Raw genomic sequence first — 27238 nt, forward strand, 5'->3', positions numbered from 1 at the left:
AAACTAGAAGAGCAGCTGGCGACGGTGCGTGTGCCCACAGAGAGGGCTCTGCGTGCTACCTCTGGCACACATGCCATAGGTTTCCCGTCACCGGTATAGGTTCTCCTGCTTGAGCAGGGGGCTGGACTAGAAGACCTCCAAGGTCCCTTCCAGCTTATTCTATTCTATTCTATTCTATTCTATTCTATTCTATTCTATTCTATTCTATTCTATTCTATTCCATTCCATTCCATTCCATTCCATTCCATTCCATTCCATTCCATATTTTCTAGTCTAGTCTAGTTTAGTCCATTCCATTCCATTCCATTCCATATTTTCTATTCTATTCTATTCTATTCTATTCTATTCTATTCTATAAATCACTTTTTCTCCAAAATAACTCCTCCCTCTCTCTCTTTCTCTCTCTCTCTGCAGGTTTGACTCCGCTTTCTGCAGAGCCCACGGCTGACCGATCCATGGCGGAAACCATTTTTGGCAATGGGAACGACCAGTGGGTATGCCCCAATGACCGACATCTGGCTCTCCGCGCCAAGTAGGTGGTGGATCCGTAATTTTTCCCATCCTTTCATCAATCATGATCATAATTGGAAATTTTTCTCATTCCTTTAGGGAAACCTGCTCAGTCTTGCTTATAGAACTTAAATTTAAATAAGGTGTGACGATGGGGCCTTGGGGTCGATCTGCAGGTAGTCCTCGAGTTATGACAACAATTGAGGCCAAAATATCCCCTGCCAAGCGAGTTTGTTAAGTGAGTTTTGCCCCATTTTACGGCCTTTCTTGCCGCAGTCGTTAAGTGAATCTGGCTTGTCAGAAGGTCGCAAAACGGTATCAAGTGAACCTGGGACATTGCGACCATCATAAGTACATGCCAGTTGCTCAGCGGCCTAATTCTGATCATGTGACCATAATTGGGAATGCTGCAGTGGTTTTTTTTAATAGAATTACAGAGTTAGAAGGGACCTTAGAGGTCTTCTAGTCCAACCCCTGCTCAAACAGGAGACTCTACGCCATTCTAGACAAATGGTTGTCCAAACTCTTCTTAAAAGCCCTAAAAATGGTGGCAAAAATAAAATTTGAGGCAAGCCGTATTGAGATAACGCAAATGCTGCATTTAAAGAAACAGAAACCTCGATTGGCTGGGGAAAAAAAAAATTCAAAACTGGTTTGTTTCCTTTGCAGGCTTCAGACCGGTTGGTCAGTGCACACTTTCCAAACGGACCGCCAGAGGAAGATGCAAGCTCTGGATTCGAAAGAAATGGAGGTCATTCTGGCGGTCATCCGAAGAGCTGAGAAGCTGGACATAATCGAGCAGAAGAGAATTGGGTATTTGTCTGCGTGTCTGTCTCTCTCTCCCTCTCTCCCTCCCTCTCCCTGTCTCTCTGTGCCTGTCTGTGTCTGTCTGTCTCTTCCTCTCCCTCTATCTCTGCCTATTCATCCATCCATCCATCCATCCATCACCTATATCTTTCTCTCTCCCTCTCCCTCTCCCTCTCTCTCTCCCCCTCCCTCCCTCCCTCTCTCTACCTGTTTATCCATCCATCCATCCCCTATATCTTTCTATCTCTCTCTCTCTCTGTGTCTGTCTGTCTGTCCTTTCCTCTCCCTCTATCTCTGCCTATTTATCCATCCATCCATCCATCCATCCATCACCTATCTCTTTCTCTCTCTCTCTCCCTCTCTCTCTCTGTGTGTGTGTGTGTCTGTCTCTTCCTCTCCCTCTATCTCTGCCTATTCATCCATCCATCCATCCATCCATCCATCCATCCATCCATCCCCTATATCTTTCTATCTCTCTCTTTCCCTCTCCCTCTCTCTCTCTGTGTCTATCTGTCTGTCTTCCTCTCCCTTTATTTATTTATTTATTTATTTATTTATTTATTAAATTTTTATACCGCCCCCTCTCCCGAAGGACTCAGGCGGTGAACAGCCAAAATTAAAAACACACAATACAAACATTAAAATACATTAAAACGAAATTAAATTATCTTTGGCTTCTCCAATTTAAAACCCCTTGCCCATAAAATTCCCCAATTAAAAGATTTTTAACCCTATCTCTGCCTATTTATCCATCCATCCATCCATCCATCCATCACCTATATCTTTCTATCTCTCCCTCTCTCTCTGTGTCTGTCTGTCTGTCTCTTCCTCTCCCTCTATCTGTGCCTATTTATCCATCATCTATATCATCTATATCTTTCTATCTCTCTATCTTCCTCCCTCTCTCCCTCTCTCTGCCTCTCTCTACACACACACACATACAACACACTATGTATATGATGTATAAATTGTGGAAACCTTTTGGGAAAAATGTATTTTTGAGGTTTGATGGCTATAATAACACCACTGTTTTGGGGGGGAGTTCCAAGATAATCCTATTCCACTGCTGGAATGGCCTGGGAATAGCCCAGACCTTACTTAACCCAATTGAAAATCTATGGAGCCGACTAAAGAAACTGGTTAGTCAGAAGCAACCCAGCAATAAAACCCAGTTAATAGAAGCCATCATTCGATCTTGGTTTCACATTAGAACAGCTGCAGAACTCAAAGACTTGGTTCACTCCATGGAAAGACGTAAGGCCGTCATTCATGCTAAAGGTTACCCAACTAAGTATTAACTGACATGGGGATAATTTTTGTATATCTCATTTTTTTCTACGTGTTTCACTTTTCTACTTTATACTTGTAACTGCTGTTCTAATAGCAAATTCTTCATAAAAGATATAATTTTATGGTACTACTCCAAAAATAAGTAGCATTATTAGCTAGTTTTAGAAAATACACTTTTCCCAAAAGGTTTCCACAGTGTTGGCCACTACTGTATATATATTAAGAGATATCTATATTTATATATACGGTATGTATCAACAGATATATCTATCCGGTGAAATCCAGCAGGTTCTCACAGGTTCTGGAAAACCGGTAGCGGAAATTTTGAGCAGTTCGGAAAACCGGAAAATACCACCTCTGGCTGGCCCCAGAGTGGGGTGGGAATGGAGATTTTGCAATATCCTTCCCCCAGGAGTGGGGAGGGAATGGGGATTTTGCAGTATCCTTTCCTTGCCACGCCCACCAAGCCACACCACGCACCGTCCACAGAACCGGTAGTAAAAAAATTTGGATTTCACCACTGCTCGCTCTCTCTCTCTCTCTCTCTCTCTCTCTCTCTCTCTCTCTCTCTCTCTCTCTCTCTCTCTTCATATTCATATATATCTCTGTTCATTCTAGTCACATCATCCTTTTAATGGATGAGCCAACAGGTCATCAGCTTGTCTGGTTGAAAAATAAATGGCTAAGCTGTTTTTTGTAGCCGGTTTTCCACCTTCTGGAAATAATTGAGATAATAATCCCCGCAGCGTTCAGCGGGGTTAATGCGCTTGCGTTCTTTGAAGCTTAAAAAAAAAAAAAAAAGATTGCAGCCGGGATGGCACTTCCAAAAAGAATTACAGCCTTAAATTAAAAGACACCGAAAATTTGCTGCCGAGAAACCTTTTAGCCATCGATGCAAGTAGCTGCTCCTTAAATCCCTGAAAAATTGTATTTTGGGCGACGGATAAAGTCACTTTGAATTTCGTGGTGGGCCGAGTCCATTACAACTGTTTTCCTAGCTGGATTTTAAAAAAAAAATTAATTTTATTTTCTTTTTTTTTAAATCCAGTCACTTTTGTCATTGTCTGGGTCTTTGAATGAAAGCTATTTATCTCTTTTATCTGTCTGCTAAAGGATTTGGAAACCTTTTAACTTTCAAGGTCGGTGGCATTAAATCGGGCAGAAGGGATTTGAGGAAAGTAGCAGAGATTATGAGTTCTGGCCTGGAAGAAGTAAGCTGTAAAGTCTTGCACGTCTCACCGATTGTGCTTAAAGCTGCTGTAAGGTTGCACCTTACGTCTGTGTGAATTGGAGATGAAGACAGACGTTTTTATCTGCTGCGGCCTTAAACGTTGCCTGCGTTAGGAAGGACTCTTTTTTTAAATATATAGCCAGATTTTTCCTACGTAACCAAGGTTTTTCTGCAGCCTTAGCTCAGTGGAATCACATCCACTCGATTCTGGGCTTTTTTCTTTCTGGCAGCCAGCAAGTTCTTGCTGCTGGGTGAGAGACTTACATAGATCTATTTCTGGCTCGTTAGCCATCATCAGTAAGCCACACCCACATGTATCCTCCCTGTAAAGGTACAATATCTATTTTCTTACTTCTTCGTAGGATTTATGTGTGTTTTTCCTCTAGCCAGGTTTTTCCTACGTAACCAAGGTTTTTTTTCTGCAGTCCTAGCTCAGTGGAATCACATCCACTCGATTCATATATATATATATGAATGCTTTTCAGCAGGATACAAAAAGCCCAGAAACTTGTGAATGAGATTTCACAGAACTAGGGCTGAGGAACAACTTAGCTTACGTAGGTGGAACCTGGCTAGAAAGAATATGCACATAAAAGCCTACGAAAAAAGAAAAAGACACATTGTACCTTTACAGGGAGGATACTTGAGAAGAGGGTGTGGCTCACTGATGACGCCTTATAAGGCAGAAATAGCTATTTGAGTCTCCCAAATTGCAGCAGAGAGTTGTTGCTTTTCAGCAGGATACAAAAAGCCCAGAAACTTGTGAATGAGATTTCACAGAACTAGGGCTGAGGAACAACTTAGCTTACGTAGGTAGAACCTGGCTAGAAAGAATATGCATATATGTATATGTATATGTATATGTATATGTGTGTGTGTGTGTGTGTGTGTGTGTGTATATATATATATATATATAATTGCTTTTAAAATAATGACAAAAAAGGAAAAAACAAAGCTGAGATAATTGGGATTAAAATGTATGTATATTGTCAAAGAAAAAGGAAGGAAAAACAAGCATGGAAAGTGCTTTTTTAAAAAAAAAAAAAAAAAGTGAATGAATGAACCAAAAAACCCCATGTAGGATATACCATTTTAACTAAACAAAAGAACAGAATAACCGAGTTGAAAGGACCTTTGAGGACTTTCTAGTCCAATTCCCTGCTCAGGCAGGAAACTCTATACCTGTGATGGTGAATTTATGGCACACGGAGCCATATCTGTGGGCACGCGAGTGTTGTTGTTGTTGTTGTTGTTATTATTATTATTATTATTATTATTATTATTATTATTATTATTATTATTATTTGGACTTATATGCCGCCCTATCTCCGAAAGGACTCAGGGCGGCTCACAACAATAAAACACACAAAGTTCATTTTTTTAAAAAAAATACCCAATAAAACTATAAAGACCATTAAAATCCCCTCTAAAACCCCTTCAGTCCAAGCCGGCCAGGCGAAATAGCCATGTTTTAAGGCCACGGCGGAAAGAGCGAAGGTCAGGGGCCACCCGGAGCCCCAGCGGGAGCTGATTCCACAGGGTAGGTGCGCCCACAGAGAAGGCCCGCTCCCTAGGGGTCGCCAGCCGACATTGTCTGGCCAACGGCACCCCAAGGAGAGGCCCTCCCTGTGGGAACGCACCGGGCGATGGGGAGGTGTCGTTGGCCGCAGATGGTCCGCCAAATACCCCGGGCCTAAGCCATGTAGGGCTTTGTAGGTGATTATCAGCACTTTGAATCTCACCCGGAGGGCAACTGGTAGCCAATGCAGGTCCCGCAGGAGGGGTGTAACATGGGACATTCCCATCACTACCCGCGCGGCTGCATTCTGCACCAGCTGAAGCCTCCGAGTGGTCTTCAGGGGCAGCCCCATGTAGAGAGCATTGCAGTAGTGTTGCCCTAGTTCAGCTCCAGCTGATTTCCAGGCCTACCAGAAGTCAGGTTGTTTCCGGCCTCCAGAAGGCCTCCGGGGTGGTGGGGAAGGCTGTTTTCGCCCACCCCAGGCTCCTAGAAAGCCTCTGGAGCCTGGGGAGGGCGAAAAATGGGCCCACCATGCCATCGCGTGCCAAAAGTGGGGTGAGCATGGGGTGGGATCACACGCATAAGCGGGGGGATGGAGTGTGGGGGTGCATTGAATTATGGGTGTGGGCACTCACGCATGCAACATCCCCCCCGCTCCCCCGCTTTTGGCACGCGATGGCAAAAAGGTTAGCCATCACTGCCCTATACAAATTTACCAATCCCAAAGGCCAAATAAGGAGAATAATGGATGGAAACTGATCAAGGAGAGATTCAACCTGGAAAAAAGGAGGAATTTTCTCACAGGGAGAAACAATCAACCCATGGAACAGAAGTTGCCTTCAGAAGTTGTGGGAGCTTCATTCCTGGAGGCTTTCGAGAAGAGACTGGGCTTGCCACCTGTCAGAAATGGTGTAGGGTCACCTTGCTTGGGGCGGTGGGTTGGACTAGATGACCTACAAGGTCCCTTCCGACTCTTGTTAATCTGTGATCTGAATGAAAGGTGGTCTTGAGAATCCCAGCGGGGAAATGCCGACGAATTTCGGGACCTTTCTGGTTCGATTTGCAGGCCGCGTTCTCGGGGCCTGTTTTGACGGGAGTCTCTGCCTTGCAGGCGCCTGGTGGAGCGGCTGGAGAACATGCAAAAGAACGTCCTGGGAAACGGATCGTCCCAGTGCCTGCTGTGCGGGGAAGGCCTGGGGTTTTTGGGGAGCACGGGGGTGTTTTGCCAAGACTGCAAAAAGGTAAGCCCCCCCCCTTTCCCTCCCTCCCCCCGCTTCGGGGTATGGCCTAGAACAGGGGTCTCCAACCTCGGCAACTTTAAGCCTGGAGGACTTCAACTCCCAGAATTCCCCGGCTGGGGAATTCTGGGAATTGAAGTCCACCGGGCTTAAAGTTGCCAAGGTTGGAGACCCCTGGCCTAGAAAAATATTTGTGGTGTTTTTTTGGAAGCGTCACCTGGCTTGGGCGACGTTTGAAACGTGCTTTGGGATATATTTTTTTTTTGCAATCGATCCCGATAATATGTCTGCAATTCCGCTTCTTCCCACCTACCTTAACACAGGCAAGTCCTCGACTTAACAACCTTTTGTTTAGTGACCGTTCGAAGTTACAACGGCAACAAGAAAAGCGACGTGATTTTTCACTCTTGACAACTGGTGCCGTGCAGGTACTCCTCGACTTACGACCACAATGTATGTCGTTGAGGGAGACGGTTGTTAAGGGAGTTTTGCCCCCATCTCACGACCGTTCTTGCCACAGCTGTTAAGTGAATCCCTGCAGCTGATGAGTTGGTAACCCCGGCTGTTAAATGAATCTGGTTTACCCCATTGATTTTTTTTTTTTTTTTAATTTGATTTATATGCCGCCCTTCTCCGGAGACTCAGGGCGGCTTACAATGCGTTAAGCAATAGCCTTCATCCTTTTGTATATTTATACAAAGTCAGCTTATTGACCCCACAAACTGGGTCCTCAATTTACCTACCTTAGAAAGGATGGAAGGCTGAGTCAACTTGAGCCTTGGCGAGATTCGAACCTGCAGTAATTGCAGGCAGCTGGTCTTAATAACCAGCTTAATAACAGGGTGCCTTAGACCACTGTACTACCAAGGCTCTTTTCTCGTCGGTTCTTGTCGGTTCTCGTTGGAAGGTCACAAAAGGGGATCACGTGACCCCGGGTGCGACCATCATAAGTATGAGTCAGTTGCCAAGCATCTGAATTTTGTTCATCTGACTCTAGGGATGCTGCAACGGTCATAAGTGTGGAAAAAACGGCCATAAGTCACTTTCTTAAGTGCCGTTGTAACTTTAGGTAAAGGTAAAGGATCCCCTCGCACATATGTGCTAGTCGTTCCCAACTCTAGGGGGCGGTGCTCATCTCCGTTTCGAAGCCAATGCTGTCCGACGACATCTCCGTGGTCATGTGGCCGGCATGACTCAACGCCAAAGGCGCACGGAACGCTGTTACCTTCCCACCAAAGGGGGTCCCTATTTTTCTACTTGCCTTTTTCACGTGCTTTCGAACTGCTAGGTTGGCAGAAGCTGAGACAAGTCACGGGAGCTCACCCCGTTACGCGGCACTAGGGATTCGAACTGCCGAACTGCCGACCTTTTCGATCGACAAGCTGAGCGTCTTAGCCACTGAGCCACCGCGTCCCTTAGTTGTAACTTTAAGTGGTCACTAAACGAATGGTTTGTAAGCCGAGGACTACCTGTAGTTTCCTGCGGTTGTCAAGTGATGGGATTTGTAGTCCCAACAGGTGGATGAGCAGGTTGTCTAGCCATTCTCCTATGCCTCTTCCTGCTCCGCCCCTCCCACCTTCTGACAGGCGATATCAATCAAAGCAGGAATTCTGCAGTTAATTTAGGCCAAAGATTAACAGCCTTCTAATTATTCTTGGTCCTCCCTTTGAACTGTTAAAATGAACATTTTGGAAGATCCCCCAGGCTTTCCTATTAAAAAAAAAAAAAAAAAAACTACCGGGGTTTTAATTAATTCTCAATAATCTCTGCAAAAAATGTTATTTATCGATTTATATTTTATTTATTTTCTCTGTACGGCCGTTTTGAATGGAAGGAAAAGCTGTTTCCTGGGTGATACGGCAATTTTTTTTTAATACTGTAGCGTGTGCGTGCGTCTGTTTATAAGTAATGACAAAGGAAAAGCACGTTAATGGATTTGCCAATTTTATAAGCTCCACAAGAGAGGGAAGGCTTGGTATCCAAATGCCAATTGAGCGCAATCATATATTTTTTTTTACCGAGATTGTTAGGGTGTGTGTAAAAAGTATTTGTTGCTTATGCAACGAGCAGAGCAGAAACACACAGGGAAGGAGATAAACGTGCAGCTCGTGTGAGAAAAATACTTTATATACAAGATAATAAGCAGTCTCGGTGTAAGTAAAACAGTCCAAGGTCATAAACAATAATATCAGTCCAGTAAGTATCTTCCCTTACCAAAGCAAACAGACTTTAGTAACTCTTGGTATACAGTACCATATAACAATTCAGTCTAACACCAATCAGCAGAAAGACGCAGGAAGCAACAGGAACAATCAGGAACAAAGAACGCTTCTCTGCGCTGCTTATTTATGCACTGTAGCCTAATTACAGGGTTCAGCAAACCCTGATTACGTGGCTCTGTTGTTTCTTAAAGAAACAGATATATTGCCTGACCAACAGGTTAGGAGTAAGCTACAAGCTGAACCTAACAGAGATAATAAGTAAAATTAGAAAACTGGAATTTGGGTTCCGAAGAAGAGGACAAAACCACTCAGCAAGCTCAATGAATTCGCTTTCACGGCAGCCATTCATTTAGTAACCGAGTGGGGCCGTGGCCTAGAGGTTGAGCTCTCGCCTCACCATCAGGAGGCTGATATTTCTCTCTCTGGGCACCATGAGAATATATCTGCTGAAAAAAAAACTCCGCATTGGCGACAGGAAAGGCATCCGGCCAGTAAACACTCCTCTCCATTCAGTTGCCCATGACTCCACCTCTCAAGGGATTGTGGACTCATTAAAAGGAAATGGGGAGAAACAGACTCAGGCTCAATCCATCCAAGACCGAGTGGCTGTGGTTTCCGACATCCCGATATAGTCAGTTGGTGCCATCACTGACTATCGGGGGCGAGTCGTTGGCCTCCACGGAGAGGGCTCGCAACTTGGGTGTCCTCCTGGACTCACACCTGTCTTTAGAAGGGCATTTGACGGCTGCGGCCGGGAGGGTATTTTATCTGGTTCACCTGATTCGCCAGTTGCGTCCCTTTCTGGATCGGGACTCGTTAAATACCGTCACTCATGCCCTCGTCACTTCCCGCCTGGACTACTGCAATGCTCTCTACATGGGGCTCCCCTTGAGGAGCACCCGAAGGCTCCAGCTGGTCCAGAATGCGGCCGCGCGGGTGGTTATGGGAGCGACGTGGCGCTCCCATGTGACCCCCTCCTGCGCGAGCTGCACTGGCTCCTGGTGGTCTTCCGGGTGCGCTTCAAGGTTTTGGTTACCACCTTTAGAGCGCTCCATGGCCTCGGACCGGGGTATCTACGAGACCGCCTTCTGCCACCAGTAGTCTCTCACCAACCAGTACGCTCCCATAGAGAGGGGCTTCTTGGGGTGCCGTCGGTCAAACAGTGTCGACCGGCGGCTCCCAGGGGGAGAGCCTTCTCTGTGGGGGCACCTGCCATCTGGAACGAGCTCCCGCCGGAGATACGGAGGATTACAGACCTGCGCGCTTTCCGCCGTGCCCTCAAAACATTCCTATTCCAGCAGGCTGGCCTGGCTTAACCTCTTTTTAAACTGTTTTAAATTTTTAAATTTGTCTTTTAAATTTGGGGTGTTTTAAAATTTTGTTTTATGGGCCAAATTATTTAATTGTATTTTAATGATTTTTTTAAACATTTGTATTATATGTATTTTATCTTTCGGCTGTTCACTGCCCTGAGTCCTTCGGGAGTAGGGCGGTATACAAATTCAATAAATAATAAATAAATAAATAAATAAATAAATAAATAAATTAATAATAATAATAATAATAATAATAATAATAATAATAATAATAATAATAATAATAATAATAAAAATATATGATGATGATTCATTTAGTAACCGTTTGACTTTGCAACAGCACTGAAAAAATTGACTTGCAACCAGTCCCCGTGCTTACGGACCGACATCACATCCCCACGGTCACAAGAGCAAAATTCAGGGACTGGGCAATCAGCCTGTGTCAGCGTCCCATAGTCACGTGATTGCCATTTGTGCAAAATGGGGCTTAACAACCATGTGATTCGCTTAACAACGGCAGTTGATTTGCTTAACAATCGTGGCAACAAAGGGGATAACATTGGCGGTAAGCCATGGAAATTCTGCTCTCCACGGTCGTTGTAAACCGAGGACAACCTATATCTTGTTTTATCTTCCTGCTGGGGAGCCCAGTGAAGGAGAACAGGTGGTCCTTGACTTACGACCGCAATTGAGCCCAAAATGACTGTTGTTAAGTGAGACATTGGTTAAGTGTGTTTTGCCCCCTGGTACGACCTTTCTTGCCACGGTCGTTAAGCGAATCCCTGCAGTTGATAAAAGTTAGTAACCCGGTTGTTAAGTGAATCTGGCTTCCCCGTTGATTTTGCTGATCAAAAGGGGGCAAAGGGTGATTCCCATGACCTTGGGACACAGCAGTGGTCATAAGTGTGAACCAATTGCCAAGTGCCTGGATTTTGCTCACATGATCCATTGGGCTGCTACAAAGGTCGTAAGTGTGAAAACCAGTCGTAAGTTGCGTTTTTCAGTGCCGTTGTAACTCTGAACGGTCACTAAATGAACCGTTGTACGTTGAGGACCACCTGTACTGAAGGGTCCTGTGCAGGGGGTTGGACTAGAAGACCTCTAAGGTCCCTTCCAACTCTGTTAGTCTGTATTCTGATCCCTCGCAGTTACCGCTTTTGAGCCAAGGTACCCAAGGGTGAAATGCTCCCGGTTCGGACCGGATCGCCTGATCCGGTAGTGATGGTGGCGGGTGGTTCGGAGAACCAGTAGCAAAAATCCCTGCCCCCCCCCAATGCCCAGCTGAGCCACACAATCATCAGAGGCTTTTTTTTTAACTTTTAAAAGCATTTTTTCTACAACCTTTTTGGGCAAAAAATGCTTTTAAAAGATAAAAAAAAAAAAGCCTCTGATGATCGCGCGGCTCAGCTGGGATCGTCCAAGGCTTTTAAAAGAAAAAAAGGGTTTTTTTCTTTTAAATTAATATATATCCTTTTAATTGTTTTTAATGTTTGTATTGTATGTTTTTATCTGGCTGTACACCGCCCTGAGAGTCCCTTGGGAGAAGGTGCGGTATATAAATTCGAAATAAAATAAATAAATAAATAAATAAATGTCTCTGACGATCCCAGCTGAATTTTTTTTAAAAAAAAATTTGATTTCTATGCCGCCCTTCTCCGGAGACTCAGGGTGGCTTACAATGCGCTAAGCAATAGCCTTCATCTTTTTGTATATTTATACAAAGTCAGCTTATTGCCCCCACAAACTGGGTCCTCAATTTACCTACCTTAGAAAGGATGGAAGGCTGAGTCCACCTTGAGCCTGGCGAGATTCGAACCTGCAGTAATTGCAGGCAGCTGACTGTAAATAACAGGCTATTAGCCAGCTGCGCCACCAGGCCCCAGAGGTAAGCCTCTGCCGATCGGGCAAAATGCTTTTAAAAGTAAAGAAAAAAAAAAAATAGCCACGCCCACCCAGTCACATTACCCCCACCACCACCAAGCCACGCCCACAGAACCGGTAGTAACAAATTTTAGATTTCACCACTGCAGGTACCCCTTTTTCTGTACCTGTCCATTCGGTTTTTCTCGCCTAACCTTTTTTCGACTGAGGACCCCCTCCAGGTTGACATTTTTTCAGCCTCCCGTGACTGTTCAGCATCCTGCCGCGGATACGGCCGGCGGCATTAATTTACCAGCGCCGTGCAAGGGAAATGGTTATTCCATCTCGCTGTGGAATTGATTTTTTTTTCCCCCCCAATTCTCTTTTTTTATTGAGCCCTCCATTTGATTTTATTCCTTCTGTTCGGGCCTCGCAGCTCTTTTGAAATCTTTTATGAACCGCTTTGCCCTGCGGGCTCGTTCGGCTTGTCCAGATGGCTGGAAAAAAACAACGGCTGTGTCTATTTTTTTTTTTTTTTTTTTTTGCTGGCTGGTCTTGAAATCGGAAGACGGGAAGTGTTGTGGCCCGCAGGCGGCCAGCAGAGCTGGCAGCAGAGTCAGATAGTGAGGAGGTTGGGGAGGAACATGGGCCAGTTCAGTGGTGGATTCCTCCTGGTTCGGCCCGGTTCGGTCGAGCCGGTAGCAGTGACGATATGACGTCACCGAACCGGTTCTCTTTTTCTGGGAGCTGGGCCCTCCTGCCCGCCCCCGTGTTATTCCTACCTTTTATTTCTTTATTTTTAGCCCAGCTGATACGTGCGGCAGAGTGGATTGCCGCACCTCAGCTGGGCATATTCCTAACGCGCTTGCGCGAAGACAACCGGTAGTAAAGCCGGTTAGAACCCACCACTGGGCCAGTCCTGGGGGCTGGGGAAAGCTCAGACGAGGGCTCTGCGTCGGAGGCAGAGAGGGAGGTAGACAGCAGCGAGGCAGCGGAACAACCGGAACCCGTTCCCAGTGTGCACATGCGCAGAGCTGCCAGAAGACAAGAACAACTCAGAAAGCAGGGTCGACTCGGGAGTAAAGCCACGCCTTGGAGGTGATTGGCCCCTCCCACAGGAAATAAAAAAGGAGTAAATAGGGAGTGGGATTTTTGCAGGAAACAATTAGTTCCGTGACTCCTTGAGAGACTCTGTGCCAAGTTTTGCCTTGTACTGCAGTTACGTGGCAGCTTGCCAAACGAGATAAGGTCTGTGTTGATGAATATTCCTTTGGAAAACTGTTTGGACAAACCTTGCTGACCGGGAATGAACGTAATTCACAAGTCGTGTAAATAAAAGAGGTTTTGCCGGGACCAATTCTCGCCTTCTGCTTGTTAAGGGAGCCCAGGTCAGAACAGGAAGAGAGAGACCTGCAAAGGCTAACATTGCCTTGATGATTCGTTCTGGCCCTAATCCGATTGCGGGAGATCGAAATTTCATTTTAATGTGTCTATGGGAGATTCTCGGCCATCCAAGTCGTGATTGTCCCAAAACTGCTTTTTAAAGAGGCAACTGGACTTCCTTTAGTTTTGCTTTGAAGACGTATAGCTTTGAATGGTTACTAAATGAACAGTTGTAAATTGGGGACTACCTGTATTTGAACCTCTCGAGAGAGGGTACCTCAAGTGCATTGTGGGAAAATACTTTGGGTTCGAAGTGCCAATGTTCAAAGTTAAGAAAGTAGTGCTTTCGTATGTCCTCAACTTACGACACACAATTCAACCCCAACTTTCCATTGTTAACCAAGTTAGTTTGGAAAGTTTAATGACCATCCAAACTTACAGCAGCACTGAAAAAATTATAATTTATGACCGCGTTTCAGACTTACGACCATTGCAGCATCCCTATGGTCACATGATCAAAACTCGGGCGCTTGGCAACTGGTTCATATTTATGACGGTTGTAGAGTCCCGGGGGGGGAATCATGTGATCCCTATTCGCGGCATTCCCAGCCGGCTTCCGCCAAAGAAACCAGATTTGCTTCAGGACCACACGATTTCCTTAACAAGTGCAGTGATTCGCTTAACAACGGTGTCAAGAAGGCTTGTAAAACGGGGAAAAACTCACTCAATCACTGCCTTGCTTAGCAAGGGGCATTTTGCGCTCGATCGTGGTCGTAAGTCGAGGACCGCCTGGAAACTTGGGGGGAAATCTGGTTTTTTGGAATTATTAATTGCAAAATAATAATTATATTATTACTTTGATATTAATAATTATATTATTATCTCAACTTGCAATTATTATTATTATTATTATTATTATTATTATTATTATTATTATTATTATTAATAATAATAATAATAATAATATAAATATTAATTGCAAGTTGAAATAATAATATAAATAATAATATAAATATTAATATAATAATATTATTTATTATTTCAACTTTTTCCTTTGCTGGAGGCAAGACATTTCCCCACATTTTTAGAGATTGATGCTTTCTCCCCCATGTCCCGGCCAACCCACCCATCCACCCACTGGTGTCACCAGTTTTGGATTGATTGGTTTCTCTCTCTCTCTCTCTCTCTCCCCAGAAAGTTTGCACAAAGTGTGGCATAGAAACGCCGGGTGCCCATAAGCGACCCGTTTGGTTCTGTAAGATCTGCAGCGAGCAGAGAGAGGTGAGTTTTTGCAATGGTGCCACAATTCTGCTGATAATTGTTCTGATAATTTGCTGTTTGTCAGGGGAGATTATTTTTAATCAGTTTTTCAACCTTGGCCCTTTAAAGACGTGCAGAATTCAACTCCCAATTGGGAATTCTGGGAGTGGAAGTCCATCCCTCTTAAAGCATGCGGGTTGGGGAATTCTGGGAGTGGAAGTCCACCCATCTTAAAGCATGCTGGCTGGGGAATTCTGGGAGTGGAAGTCCATCCATCTTAAAGCATGCTGGCTGGGGAATTCTGGGAGTTGAAGTCCACCCATTTTAAAGAATGCTGGCTGGGGAATTCTGGGAGTGGAAGTCCATCCATCTTAAAGCATGTTGGCTGGGGAATTCTGGGAGTGGAAGTCCACCCATCTTAAAGCATGCTGGCTGGGGAATTCTGGGAGTGGAAGTCCACCCATCTTAAAGCATGCTGGCTGGGGAATTCTGGGAGTGGAAGTCCACCCATCTTAAAGCATGCTGGCTGGGGAATTCTGGGAGTGGAAGTCCATCCATCTTAAAGCATGCTGGCTGGGGAATTCTGGGAGTGGAAGTCCACCCATCTTAAAGCATGCTGGCTGGGGAATTCTGGGAGTGGAAGTCCACCCATCTTAAAGCATGCTGGCTGGGGAATTCTGGGAGTGGAAGTCCACCCATCTTAAAGCATGCTGGCTGGGGAATTCTGGGAGTGGAAGTCCACCCATCTTAAAGCATGCTGGCTGGGGAATTCTGGGAGTGGAAGTCCACCCATCTTAAAGCATGCTGGCTGGGGAATTCTGGGAGTGGAAGTCCACCCATCTTAAAGCATGCTGGCTGGGGAATTCTGGGAGTGGAAGTCCACCCATCTTAAAGCATGCTGGCTGGGGAATTCTGGGAGTGGAAGTCCACCCATCTTAAAGCATGCTGCCTGGGGAATTCTGGGAGTGGAACTCCACCCCTCTTAAAGCAGGCTGGCTGGGGAATTCTGGGAGTGGAAGTCCACCCATCTTAAAGCATGCCGGCTGGGGAATTCTGGGAGTGGAAGTCCACCCATCTTAAAGCATGCTGGCTGGGGAATTCTGGGAGTGGAAGTCCACCCATTTTAAAGAATGCTGGCTGGGGAATTCTGGGAATGAAAGTCCACCCATCTTAAAGCATGCTGGCTAGAGAATTCTGGGAGTGGAAGTCCATCCATCTTAAAGCATGCTGGCTGGGGAATTCTGGGAGTGGAAGTTCATCCATCTTAAAACATGCTGACTGGGGAATTCTGGGAATTAAAGTCCACAAGTCTTAAATTTGCCGTACTTGGAGACCCCTGTCTTAGATGGCAAGAAATGAACCAATGAGACACACTGGTCTGGACTCCTTTGAGGATTGAATAATAATAAAAATGATCTGTCTCTGATTCTTGTTTCCTACCATGTTATCAGCTACACGTTTATTTCTCCATGTTGTCTTTTCTTGTCCAATTTTAAAGAATAAATATCTCGAGGCAGGAATTCAGTCTGTTCTAATCCGTTGAGCATCAATTCACATTTTATTTTATTTTTCCAGAATGGAAAAATAAATTTCTCACGGGGGAAAATGTCTTATCTGGCACAGTTTCCATAAGTCTAACACTTTTGTGTGCGTGTGTTTGTGTTTAAAGTGTGCCCTCGTTGAGTTTTTGATGAGCTTTTGCCGGCGGGCAGAAATTAAATTGAGTTTCAGGGTTTCGCCTTTCTTTCTGTGACAATTGCTCTTCCTTTTGTGCGAGGCTGTATAGATTAAAATATGTTTTAATAAGTTCCCTTCGTCCCTAATCTCTGTATTAAAATCTAAATTGGAAGGGAAAGTGTGCTCTTGAAAAAAAATTGGACGGGGTGAAGTTGGTGACCGGCTTTCGTGACCTCTTATCATCCGTGAGGTTTTGGCCCTCTTCTTAACTGAAATTACTTTTCTCTTGGCTCGAATGTATTTTCAGCTGAACATCCCCAAAATTTCCTCCTTGGCTTTCTGTAGAATGCATTTACGGCAAGTCCTTGACTTATGACCACAATTGAGCCCAACATCTCTGTGGCTAAGCAAGACAATTGTTAAGTGAGCTTTGCCCAGTGGTTTCATTCAAATTTTTTCCCTACTGGTTCTGTGGACGTGGCGTGGTGGTGGATCCTGTGATGGAGTGGGCGTGGCCAACTCAATGTCACTCACGGCCACTCAATCACATGACCCCACCAAGTCACGCCCACAGAACCCGGTAGGAAAAAATGTGTGTATGAGCACCAGAAGGGTTCATAGTGAATGCTGTGGCAGAGAGAAACCTGTTGTGGTTGCCAGCAGCCCGCGGAGCTGGCAGTGGTGTCAGACAGTGAGGAGTCTGGGGAGGACCATGGGCCAGTCCTGGAGTCTGGGGGAGGCCCGGACGAGGGCTCCTCATCGGAGGCAGAGATGGGGCCAGGGCCATCTGGAAGTGATGCGCACACTCCGGAGCCTCCAGAGGCGGACAGCAGAGAGGCAGAGGAACAGGAGGAGCCTGTTCCTAGTGCACGCATGCGCAGAACTGCCAGAAGGCAAGAGCAGCTAAAGCAAAAAGGACGACTCGGGAGTAAGGCTAGGAAATGATTGGCCCCTCCCATAAGGCTTAAAAGAGCAGCAAAGGCTCTTGGGCTCTTTGTAGGATAGCAACGTTGCTAAATCTGTTTCCAGTCGGCATCTCTTGTTTCTGAACTTCATGGGGCTTTGCCAAGAAAGGCCTTTGGTAGGGTGCCAAAAAAGATAAAGGTTTGTGATAAGCCTGAAGGATTTTTTCTGAAGAACTTGTTTTGCAATTAATTTGGACTAAACTGGGAATGAAGTAATTCTCAGCTGTTGTAATAAAATAGGTTTGTTTGAGACTAATTGTGTCTTGTAATGACTAAGTGAGCCTAGGTCACAAGAAAATCGAACTTTTCTCCCTCCATTCACAGAGGAGCTGCTGCTGCCTTTATGGTCCCCTCCTGGCCCCCCTCCCTCCCGGGGACTACCTTAAAGGGGCAGGCTGCAGCAGCTCCGCTGTGAATGGAGGAAAAAAAGTTCGGATTCTCTCTGCTGCAGCATTTATCGGTGAATGGGTCGAGTGGCCGGAAGGGGTGAGTGGTGACTGGGTGGGCGTGTTCGTACAAACCGGTCGAATTTCACCCCTGGCTTTGCCCCATTTTACGTCTTTTCATGCTACAGTTGCTAAGTGAATCGCTGCGGTTGTTAAGTGAGCAACACGGTCATTAAGGATACTGTAAAATCCCCACTCCCTCCCCACTCCAGGGAAAGGATACTGCAAAATCCCCATTCCCTCCCCACTCCAGGGGAAGGATACTGTAAAATCCCCATTTCCTCCCCACTCCAGGGGAAGGATACTGCAAAATCTCCATTCCCTCCCCACTCCAGGGGAAGGATACTGCAAAATCTCCATTCCCTCCCCACTCTAGGAGAAGGATACTGCAAAATCCCCATTCCTTCCCCACTCCAGGGGAAGGATACTGTAAAATCACCATTTCCTCCCCACTCCAGGGAAAGGATACTGCAAAATCCCCATTCCCTCCCCACTCCAGGGGAAGGATACTTCAAAGTCCCCATTCCCTCCCCACTCCAGGAGAAGGATACTGTAAAATCCCCATTCCCTCCCCACTCCAGGGGAAGGATACTGCAAAATCTCCATTCCCTACCCACTTCAGAGGGAAGGATACTGCAAAATCTCCATTCCCTCCCCACTCCAGCGGAAGGATACTGTAAAATCCCCATTTCCTCCCGATCAGCTGGGATTTGGCAGGCAGAGAATAGATGGGGGCTGGGCCAGTCAGAACTTTTACTACCGGTTCTCCGAAGTCCGAACTACTCAAAATTTCCGCTACCGGTTTTCCAGAACTGGTTAGAACCTGCTGAAACCCATCTCTGCCCCAGGTTTTTTCACACATGTGCACAAACTGCAAACGACTATCGGGGTCTCTTTTTTTCTGCCCAACCTCCCAAATTCAAGGTCGCTATTTGGAATTATTGTTTATTTTAAATTTTTATAGCCGCCGAGCCTGGGGGAGATTAAAATAAATTTTAAATAATAACCACAACAGAGGTTCACAAACAACACCCATCCAATTGTTTGGAATTGGGTTGTTTTTTTCATAGGTGTTTTCGGAACAATATTGAGGATATACCTACAAATGAAAGTATAATTAGAAAAATATTACCCTGTTTCCCTGAAAATAAGACCCAACCGGAAAATAAGTCTAGCATGATTTTTCAGAATGCTCGTAATATAAAAATAAACCCCCAAAATAAACCCCAGTTAAGATTGTCAGTCAGATGGGTACATTTAGTACCGTATTTCCCCTCAAAATAAGACCTAACCAGAAAATAAACCCTAATGCATCTTTTTGAGCAAAAATTAATATAAGACCCGGTCTTATTTTCGGGGAAACCTGGTAGATTGTGCAGAGATGAATAGACTGACATTAATAATAAAAGATAAGGAAGAAACAGAATATTTTTTAAAAATGGGATATGTTTTATCAATGGTTGGATAAAAGAGGTAGAACTTAGAGGATAAAAGATTATTGAAACATACAAGCAAATGAAGTAAAACATTTTTTACTATATTAAGTAAATTGTAGCATTTTAATTATGGATGATCTTACAATTATTATTTTTACTACTAGTTTATTAATATTTTGTATAAACAAATAGATCCAGACAATGCACTTGTTTATTAAGCATCTATGTATTTTAAAAATGTATAAATAAAAAATATTTTTTTTTTAAAAAGGAACAATATTAATCATTATTATGAAATGCTTTGGGAATGCGGCTACAAAGAAGTTTATTTTCCATAATTTTACCCTGATTCACCTATACGGACAATCGGTTTTGCAAGATTCCACGAACGTAGCTTTAACAATGAAGTCAATGATCTCATCTTCTTACGTTGGCTCTGTGTGGGAAGGCTGACATTAATTTTGCAAGCCTGAAAGCGAATGAATATAAAATGAATATTAAATAAAGTGAAAAAATGAATAAAAATAAAGGAGCAATCCGAATAATTGAACCCCTCTTTTTTTAATTTATGTTTTTAAATGTCGTCTTTAGGTCTGGAAGCGATCCGGAGCCTGGTTCTTCAAAGGCCTCCCCAAATGCATCCTGCCATTAAAAGAGACCAGCGGCAAAAAAGCCAAGGAAATCCACCTTCGGCCCCCTCCTCCTCGCCCAGAACCGTCATCGCTGGAGCTCCGGGGTAGCAGGACGGATCACACCTATACCTGGGCCAGAGGAAAAGGTTAGCACTCCCCCCACCCCCCATGAGAGACATGGGGAACTTGGAAAACAGAAGCTCAACTTCAGCAATGTTAAGATGGGTGGACTTCAACTCCCAGAATTCTCCAGCCAGCATGGTAGCAGGGGAATTCTGGAAGTTGAAGTCCACCCGTCTTAAAGCATGCTGGCTGGGGGAATTCTGGGAGTGGAAGTCCACCCCTCTTAAAGCATGCTGGCTGGGGAATTCTGGGAGTGGAAGTCCAACTATCTTAAAGCAGGTTGGATGGGAAATTCTGGGAGTTGAAATTCCCCCATCTTAAAGCATGCTAGCTGGGGAATTCTGGGAGTTGAAGTCCACCCCTCTTAAAGCATGCTGGCTGGGGGAATTCTGGGAGTGGAAGTCCACCCCTCTTAAAGCATGGCTGACTGGGGGAATTCTGGGAGTGGAAGTCCAACTATCTTAAAGCAGGTTGGATGGGAAATTCTGGGAGTTGAAATTCCCCCATCTTAAAGCATGCTAGCTGGGGAATTCTGGGAGTTGAAGTCCACCCCTCTTAAAGCATGCTGGCTGGGGAATCCTGGGAGTTGAAGTCCACCCATCTTAAAGCATGCTGGCTGGGGGATTCTGGGAGTTGAAGTCCACCCATCTTAAAGCATGCTGGCTGGGGAATTCTGGGAGTGGAAGTCCAACTATCTTAAAGCAGGTTGGATGGGAAATTCTGGGAGTTGAAATTCCCCCATCTTAAAGCATGCTAGCTGGGGAATTCTGGGAGTTGAAGTCCACCCCTCTTAAAGCATGCTGGCTGGGGGAATTCTGGGAGTGGAAGTCCACCCCTCTTAAAGCATGGCTGACTGGGGGAATTCTGGGAGTGGAAGTCCAACTATCTTAAAGCAGGTTGGATGGGAAATTCTGGGAGTTGAAATTCCCCCATCTTAAAGCATGCTAGCTGGGGAATTCTGGGAGTTGAAGTCCACCCCTCTTAAAGCATGCTGGCTGGGGAATCCTGGGAGTTGAAGTCCACCCATCTTAAAGCATGCTGGCTGGGGAATTCTGGGAGTTGAAGTCCACCCATCTTAAAGCATGCTGGCTGGGGAATTCTGGGAGTGGAAGTCCACCCATCTTAAAGCATGACGGCTGGGGAATTCTGGGAGTTGAAGTCCACCCATCTTAAAGCATGCTGGCTGGGGAATTCTGGGAGTGGAAGTCCACCCATCTTAAAGCATGACGGCTGGGGAATTCTGGGAGTTGAAGTCCACCCCTCTTAAAGCATGCTGGATGGGGGATTCTGGGAGTGGAAATTAATCCCTCTTAAAGCATGCTGGCTGGGGAATTCTGGGAGTGGAAGTCCACCCATCTTAAAGCATGACGGCTGGGGAATTCTGGGAGTTGAAGTCCACCCCTCTTAAAGAATGCTAGCTGGGGAATTCTGGGAGTGGAAATTAATCCCTCTTAAAGCAGGCTGGCTGGGGAATTCTGGGAGTGGAAGTCCACCCCTCTTAAAGCATGCTGGATGGGGGATTCTGGGAGTGGAAGTCCACCCCTCTTAAAGCATGCTGCCTGGGGGATTCTGGGAGTGGAAGTCCACCCCTCTTAAAGCATGCTGGCTGGGGAATTCTGGGAGTGGAAGTCCAACTATCTTAAAGCATGGCTGGCTGGGGAATTCTGGGAGTGGAAGTCCACCCATCTTAAAGCATGCTGGCTGGGGAATTCTGGGAGTGGAAGTCCACCCATCTTAAAGCATGCTGGCTGGGGAATTCTGGGAGTGGAAGTCCAACTATCTTAAAGCATGGCTGGCTGGGGAATTCTGGGAGTGGAAGTCCACCCATCTTAAAGCATGGCTGGCTGGGGAATTCTGGGAGTGGAAGTCCACCCATCTTAAAGCATGACGGCTGGGGAATTCTGGGAGTTGAAGTCCACCCCTCTTAAAGCATGCTGGCTGGGGAATTCTGGGAGTGGAAATTAATCCCTCTTAAAGCAGGCTAACGGGAATTCTGGGAGTTGAACTTCACCCATCTTAAAGCATGCTGGCTGGGGAATTCTGGGAGGGGAAGTCCACCCCTCTTAAAGCATGGCTGGCTGGGGAATTCTGGGAGTGGAAGTCCACCCATCTTAAAGCATGGCTGGCTGGGGAATTCTGGGAGTGGAAGTCCACCCATCTTAAAGCATGACGGCTGGGGAATTCTGGGAGTTGAAGTCCACCCCTCTTAAAGCATGCTGGCTGGGGAATTCTGGGAGTGGAAATTAATCCCTCTTAAAGCAGGCTAACGGGAATTCTGGGAGTTGAACTTCACCCATCTTAAAGCATGCTGGCTGGGGAATTCTGGGAGGGGAAGTCCACCCCTCTTAAAGCATGGCTGGCTGGGGAATTCTGGGAGTGGAAGTCCACCCATCTTAAAGCATGGCTGGCTGGGGAATTCTGGGAGTGGAAGTCCACCCATCTTAAAGCATGACGGCTGGGGAATTCTGGGAGTTGAAGTCCACCCCTCTTAAAGCATGCTGGCTGGGGAATTCTGGGAGTGGAAATTAATCCCTCTTAAAGCAGGCTAACGGGAATTCTGGGAGTTGAACTTCACCCATCTTAAAGCATGCTGGCTGGGGAATTCTGGGAGGGGAAGTCCACCCCTCTTAAAGCATGGCTGGCTGGGGAATTCTGGGAGTGGAAGTCCACCCATCTTAAAGCATGGCTGGCTGGGGAATTCTGGGAGTGGAAGTCCACCCATCTTAAAGCATGACGGCTGGGGAATTCTGGGAGTTGAAGTCCACCCCTCTTAAAGCATGCTGGCTGGGGAATTCTGGGAGTGGAAATTAATCCCTCTTAAAGCAGGCTAACGGGAATTCTGGGAGTTGAACTTCACCCATCTTAAAGCATGCTGGCTGGGGAATTCTGGGAGGGGAAGTCCACCCCTCTTAAAGCATGGCTGGCTGGGGAATTCTGGGAGTGGAAGTCCACCCATCTTAAAGCATGGCTGGCTGGGGAATTCTGGGAGTGGAAGTCCACCCATCTTAAAGCATGACGGCTGGGGAATTCTGGGAGTTGAAGTCCACCCCTCTTAAAGCATGCTGGCTGGGGAATTCTGGGAGTGGAAATTAATCCCTCTTAAAGCAGGCTAACGGGAATTCTGGGAGTTGAACTTCACCCATCTTAAAGCATGCTGGCTGGGGAATTCTGGGAGTGGAAGTCCACCCATCTTAAAGCATGCTGGCTGGGGAATTCTGGGAGTGGAAGTCCACCCATCTTAAAGCATGGCTGGCTGGGGAATTCTGGGAGTGGAAGTCCACCCATCTTAAAGCATGACGGCTGGGGAATTCTGGGAGTGGAAGTCCACCCATCTTAAAGCATGCTGGCTGGGGAATTCTGGGAGTGGAAGTCCACCCATCTTAAAGCATGGCTGGCTGGGGAATTCTGGGAGTGGAAGTCCACCCATCTTAAAGCATGGCTGGCTGGGGGATCCTGGGAGTGGAAGTCCATCCATCTTAAAGCATGCTGGCTGGGGAATTCTGGGAGTGGAAGTCCACCCATCTTAAAGCATGCTGGCTGGGGAATTCTGGGAGTGGAAGTCCACCCATCTTAAAGCATGGCTGGCTGGGGAATTCTGGGAGTGGAAGTCCACCCATCTTAAAGCATGACGGCTGGGGAATTCTGGGAGTGGAAGTCCACCCATCTTAAAGCATGCTGGCTGGGGAATTCTGGGAGTGGAAGTCCACCCATCTTAAAGCATGCTGGCTGGGGGATCCTGGGAGTGGAAGTCCATCCATCTTAAAGCATGCTGGCTGGGGAATTCTGGGAGTGGAAGTCCACCCCTCTTAAAGCATGCCGGCTGGGGAATTTGGAATGTCCAGAATGGTATTAGGTCTCTTGCTTGAACAGGGGGTTGGACTAGAAGATCTCCAAAGTCCCTTTCAGCCCTGATATACGTTGTTCTAAGCAATTCCCTGTTTTACACATTTCCTAGCCAGAGGTCCCTTTGGGGTGGGGTGGGGGGGACAGCCTGCCAACTAAGTTTAGCTCAAAATTAGATGATAGGAAGGCAGTTAGATTGGCAAGGGGGCCCTTCATTCTTCCTCTCCATAATCTCATCTTCCCCATCCAACAGCTGCCTTCTGCAGATTTCCTCCCCGCAGGCTGCTTAAATAGCCGAAGGGGAGGGTGCGGATTCCCACTTGTAAAGTGGGAACAATTTCCCAGTTCAAATAGCCACCCTGGGGTTTTTTTTTTTTTTTGTCAGCTAAATTGAGGCTTGTACCTTTGCCTTCTCTCCCTTCAATTTGAGTTTGCAAGAAAAAAAGCAGAAATGCCAGATGACAGGTGGGTGGGAAGCCACGTAATGAGGTTTAGTGCTAATACACCCTCCTAGATTTTTTGGGGGGGGGATGGATGAGGGGTGGGAGGTGGTTTCCTTTTTTTTTTTTCCTCCTTAAAGAAAAAAAAAAAAGAACATCGGAATTGATTTAACAGCCACCATATGCGTGTTTGAGTCACACGCTCCGCTTGTGACAGCTGCGAAGTCTCTGCAGGTTTCTGGGTGTTTTTTGTTTTTTTTTAAAGGGATTTTTATGAACTTTCCAAAATAAAAAAAAAAGGTAAAATACAAAGCCTCTGCGGATTTCTAGGTTTTGTGGTTTTTTTTTTTAAAAAAAGGATTCTATGAAGTTTCCGAAATAATAAAAAAGTCAAAATCTAAAATTACCGTAAGGGAGGGTAAAAAAGGAGTAAATGAGGTTAAAGGCCAACAGTGCAGTTCATCCTCGTCTTATGACCACAAATTGAGCCCAAAATTTCCGTTTTGTTCAGCAACACCGCTGTTAAGTGAGCTTGGGCTCATTTTATGACCGTTCTGGCCACCGTTGTTAAGTGAATCACTGCGGTTGTTAAATTAGTCACACGGTTGTTAAGTGAATCTGGATTCTCCGTTGACTTTGGTTTGTCAAAAGCGGATCACATGACCCCGGGACACCGTAACTTTATTTATTTATTTATTTATTTATTTATTTATTTATTTATTTATTTATTCATTCATTCATTCATTCATTCATTCATTCATTCATTCATTCATTCTATCTATCTATCTATCTATCTATCTATCTATCTATCTATCTATCTATCTATCATCTATCTATCTATCTATCTATCTATCTATCTATCTATTTATTTACCCCCACAATCCGGGTCCTCATTTTACCTACCTCGGAAGGATGGAAGGCTGAGTCAACCTTGAGCCTGGTGAGATTCGCAGTAATTGCAGGCAGCTGGTGCTACTTAACAGCACTTTAGTCTGCTGCGCCACCAAGGCTCTGTTAATATGAGTCGGCTGCCAAGAGTCTGAATTTTGAACACGTGACCATGGGGATGCTGCAACAGTCATAAGTGTGAAAAACGGTCCTAAGTCGCATTTTTTCAGTGCCGTCGTAACTTCGAACGGTAAGTGGACGACTATCTCTACATCATTTGATAAATATTTTCAAATTATTGAAATAATTCAGTGTAAATTTCAGTCCGTCCACCTATTTTCCCAATTTTCAAGCAGAATATTCAGTAACAGAGTCGGAAGGGACCTTGGAGGTCATCTAGTCCAACCCCCTGCTCAGGCAGGAGGCCTGTACCAGGGATTCGAACCGCCGAACTGCCGACCTTTCTGATCGACAAGCTCAGTGTCTTGAGCCATTTGAGCCACCTGGTCACCTCCCCTTACAACAGTTCTTTTAGTGACCATTCAAAAATTACAACACGACTGAAAAAAAACTGGCTTATGAGCATTATTCACACTTAACAACCGTTGCAGCATCCCGATAGTCGCGGATCAAAATTCAGACGCTTGGCAACTGACCCGTATTTATGACGGTCGCAGTGTCCTGGGCTCATGTGATCCCCTTTTGCGACCTTCTGATGAGCAAAGTCAATGGGGAAGCCAGATTCACTTAACAATCGTGTGACTAAGAACTGCAGTGATTCACTTAATGACGGTGGCAAGAAAAATTGTAAAATTGAGCAAAGCTCACTCAACAACTGTCTCGCAACAGAAACGTTGGCCTCAATAGTCGTCGTAAGTCGAGGACTACTGTACCTTTATATCCAAAACCTCCTGCTTATTTAAGCATAAAATCTGGACACATATTCCTCTTCCTGATTCATCGTCAATAACAATTTATGCACTTTAGCAATAAGATGTTCATCAACGGCGCATAAGTCTTTTTCAAAATCGGCTCCTTTCGTCTGTCAAAACAGAATTCTTTTTTTTTAAAATCCATTTTAAATCTTCCAAGCAATTGAGCGTACGTAAAAAAAATTGGCAAGTAAAACCTTCCTTCCTTGAGATTTTCCCTTATTTTTCAGACAGGCTTCTCTTCCAAGGAATGTTAATCGCTCGTCATATGTCAACCAAATGGGTTTAATTATCATTTTTCTCCTGAAGAGAAGTGTTCTGACCAACTCCCAGACATGACAAATCCTCTGAAGTGAACTCAAAAGATTCCTTTATTAGGGGCGCCGGCAGCCCCAGCAAAAAGTTTCCTTCTCAGGCTAACAAGTCCGTCTGTCCGGAAGACGAATAGTTGTCTCCCACATCTACTCGTCTCTGCCCCCTGCATTTTATCTCCAGAGCTAGCAGCAATGGCTCTTCCGTCCCGAGGACCGGCCCATAGATTTCCACTGCTCTCCTCTCCTCTGCCTTCTGCGCATCCATGCGTCAGGCACTGGACCCAGCTGTTCCTCCTCTTCCTCATCAGCCACCTCCAGACCTGGGGACTGTTGACTCTCCATCTGAGGGCTGACGGACGGCCCAGGCTCTGCCTCTGTCTCTCTCTGACAGCTCCATTCCCTCTTCCCGCTCGGAGCCCTCAGAGTTGCCTTGATGCCTCCTCCTCCTCCTCTGATTCGGCTGCTGGAGGGGCCGGCGGCCGACAGGCCACAACAAGAAGAGAACTTCTGTGGTTTTGGTTTATACCTGTTCCAAATTCTCAAAAAGTACCTCTAAAAAGGCACTACCGTATTTTTCGGAGTATAAGACGCACCTTTTCCCCCCCCTAAAAAGGGGGTGAAAATTTAGGTGCATCTTATACACTGAATGTAGCCCCGCCCACCCACTGGCCCCCACTCTTTGGCCTTTGCCTCTCAGCAGTTACCTCCTTTTATTTATTAATTTATTTATTTAATTTGTATACCGCCCTTCTCCCAGAAGGGACTCAGGGCGGTGAACAGCCAAAATTAAAATACATACAATACAAAAGTTAAGATAATTAAAAAGAATTAAATCATTGGCTTCCCAATTTAAAACCCCCAAGTCTATAAAATTTAAAATCCCAATTAAGAACCATTTAGGCTAGG

At 45.6% G+C, this 27238-nt stretch overlaps 1 protein-coding gene across 1 annotated transcript in view; it reads left to right on the plus strand.

The window, feature by feature from the left end:
* Window positions 1-452: 452 nt before the first annotated feature.
* DOC2B (double C2 domain beta) overlaps window positions 453-27238 on the plus strand; it is a 238253-nt gene continuing 211467 nt past the window's right edge. Inside the window, exons 1-5 of the mRNA XM_070931387.1 lie at window positions 453-532; window positions 1180-1323; window positions 6469-6598; window positions 14571-14657; window positions 19752-19938. Of these exons, the coding sequence (XP_070787488.1) occupies window positions 456-532; window positions 1180-1323; window positions 6469-6598; window positions 14571-14657; window positions 19752-19938 (625 nt within the window). The 5' untranslated portion in view covers window positions 453-455. The remainder of the gene's footprint in view (window positions 533-1179; window positions 1324-6468; window positions 6599-14570; window positions 14658-19751; window positions 19939-27238) is intronic.

This window comes from Pituophis catenifer, unplaced genomic scaffold (assembly GCF_029215685.1).
Source record: "Pituophis catenifer annectens isolate HBS135680 unplaced genomic scaffold, rPitCat1.0.hap2 SCAF_1, whole genome shotgun sequence".
NCBI classification, from domain to species: domain Eukaryota; kingdom Metazoa; phylum Chordata; class Lepidosauria; order Squamata; family Colubridae; genus Pituophis; species Pituophis catenifer.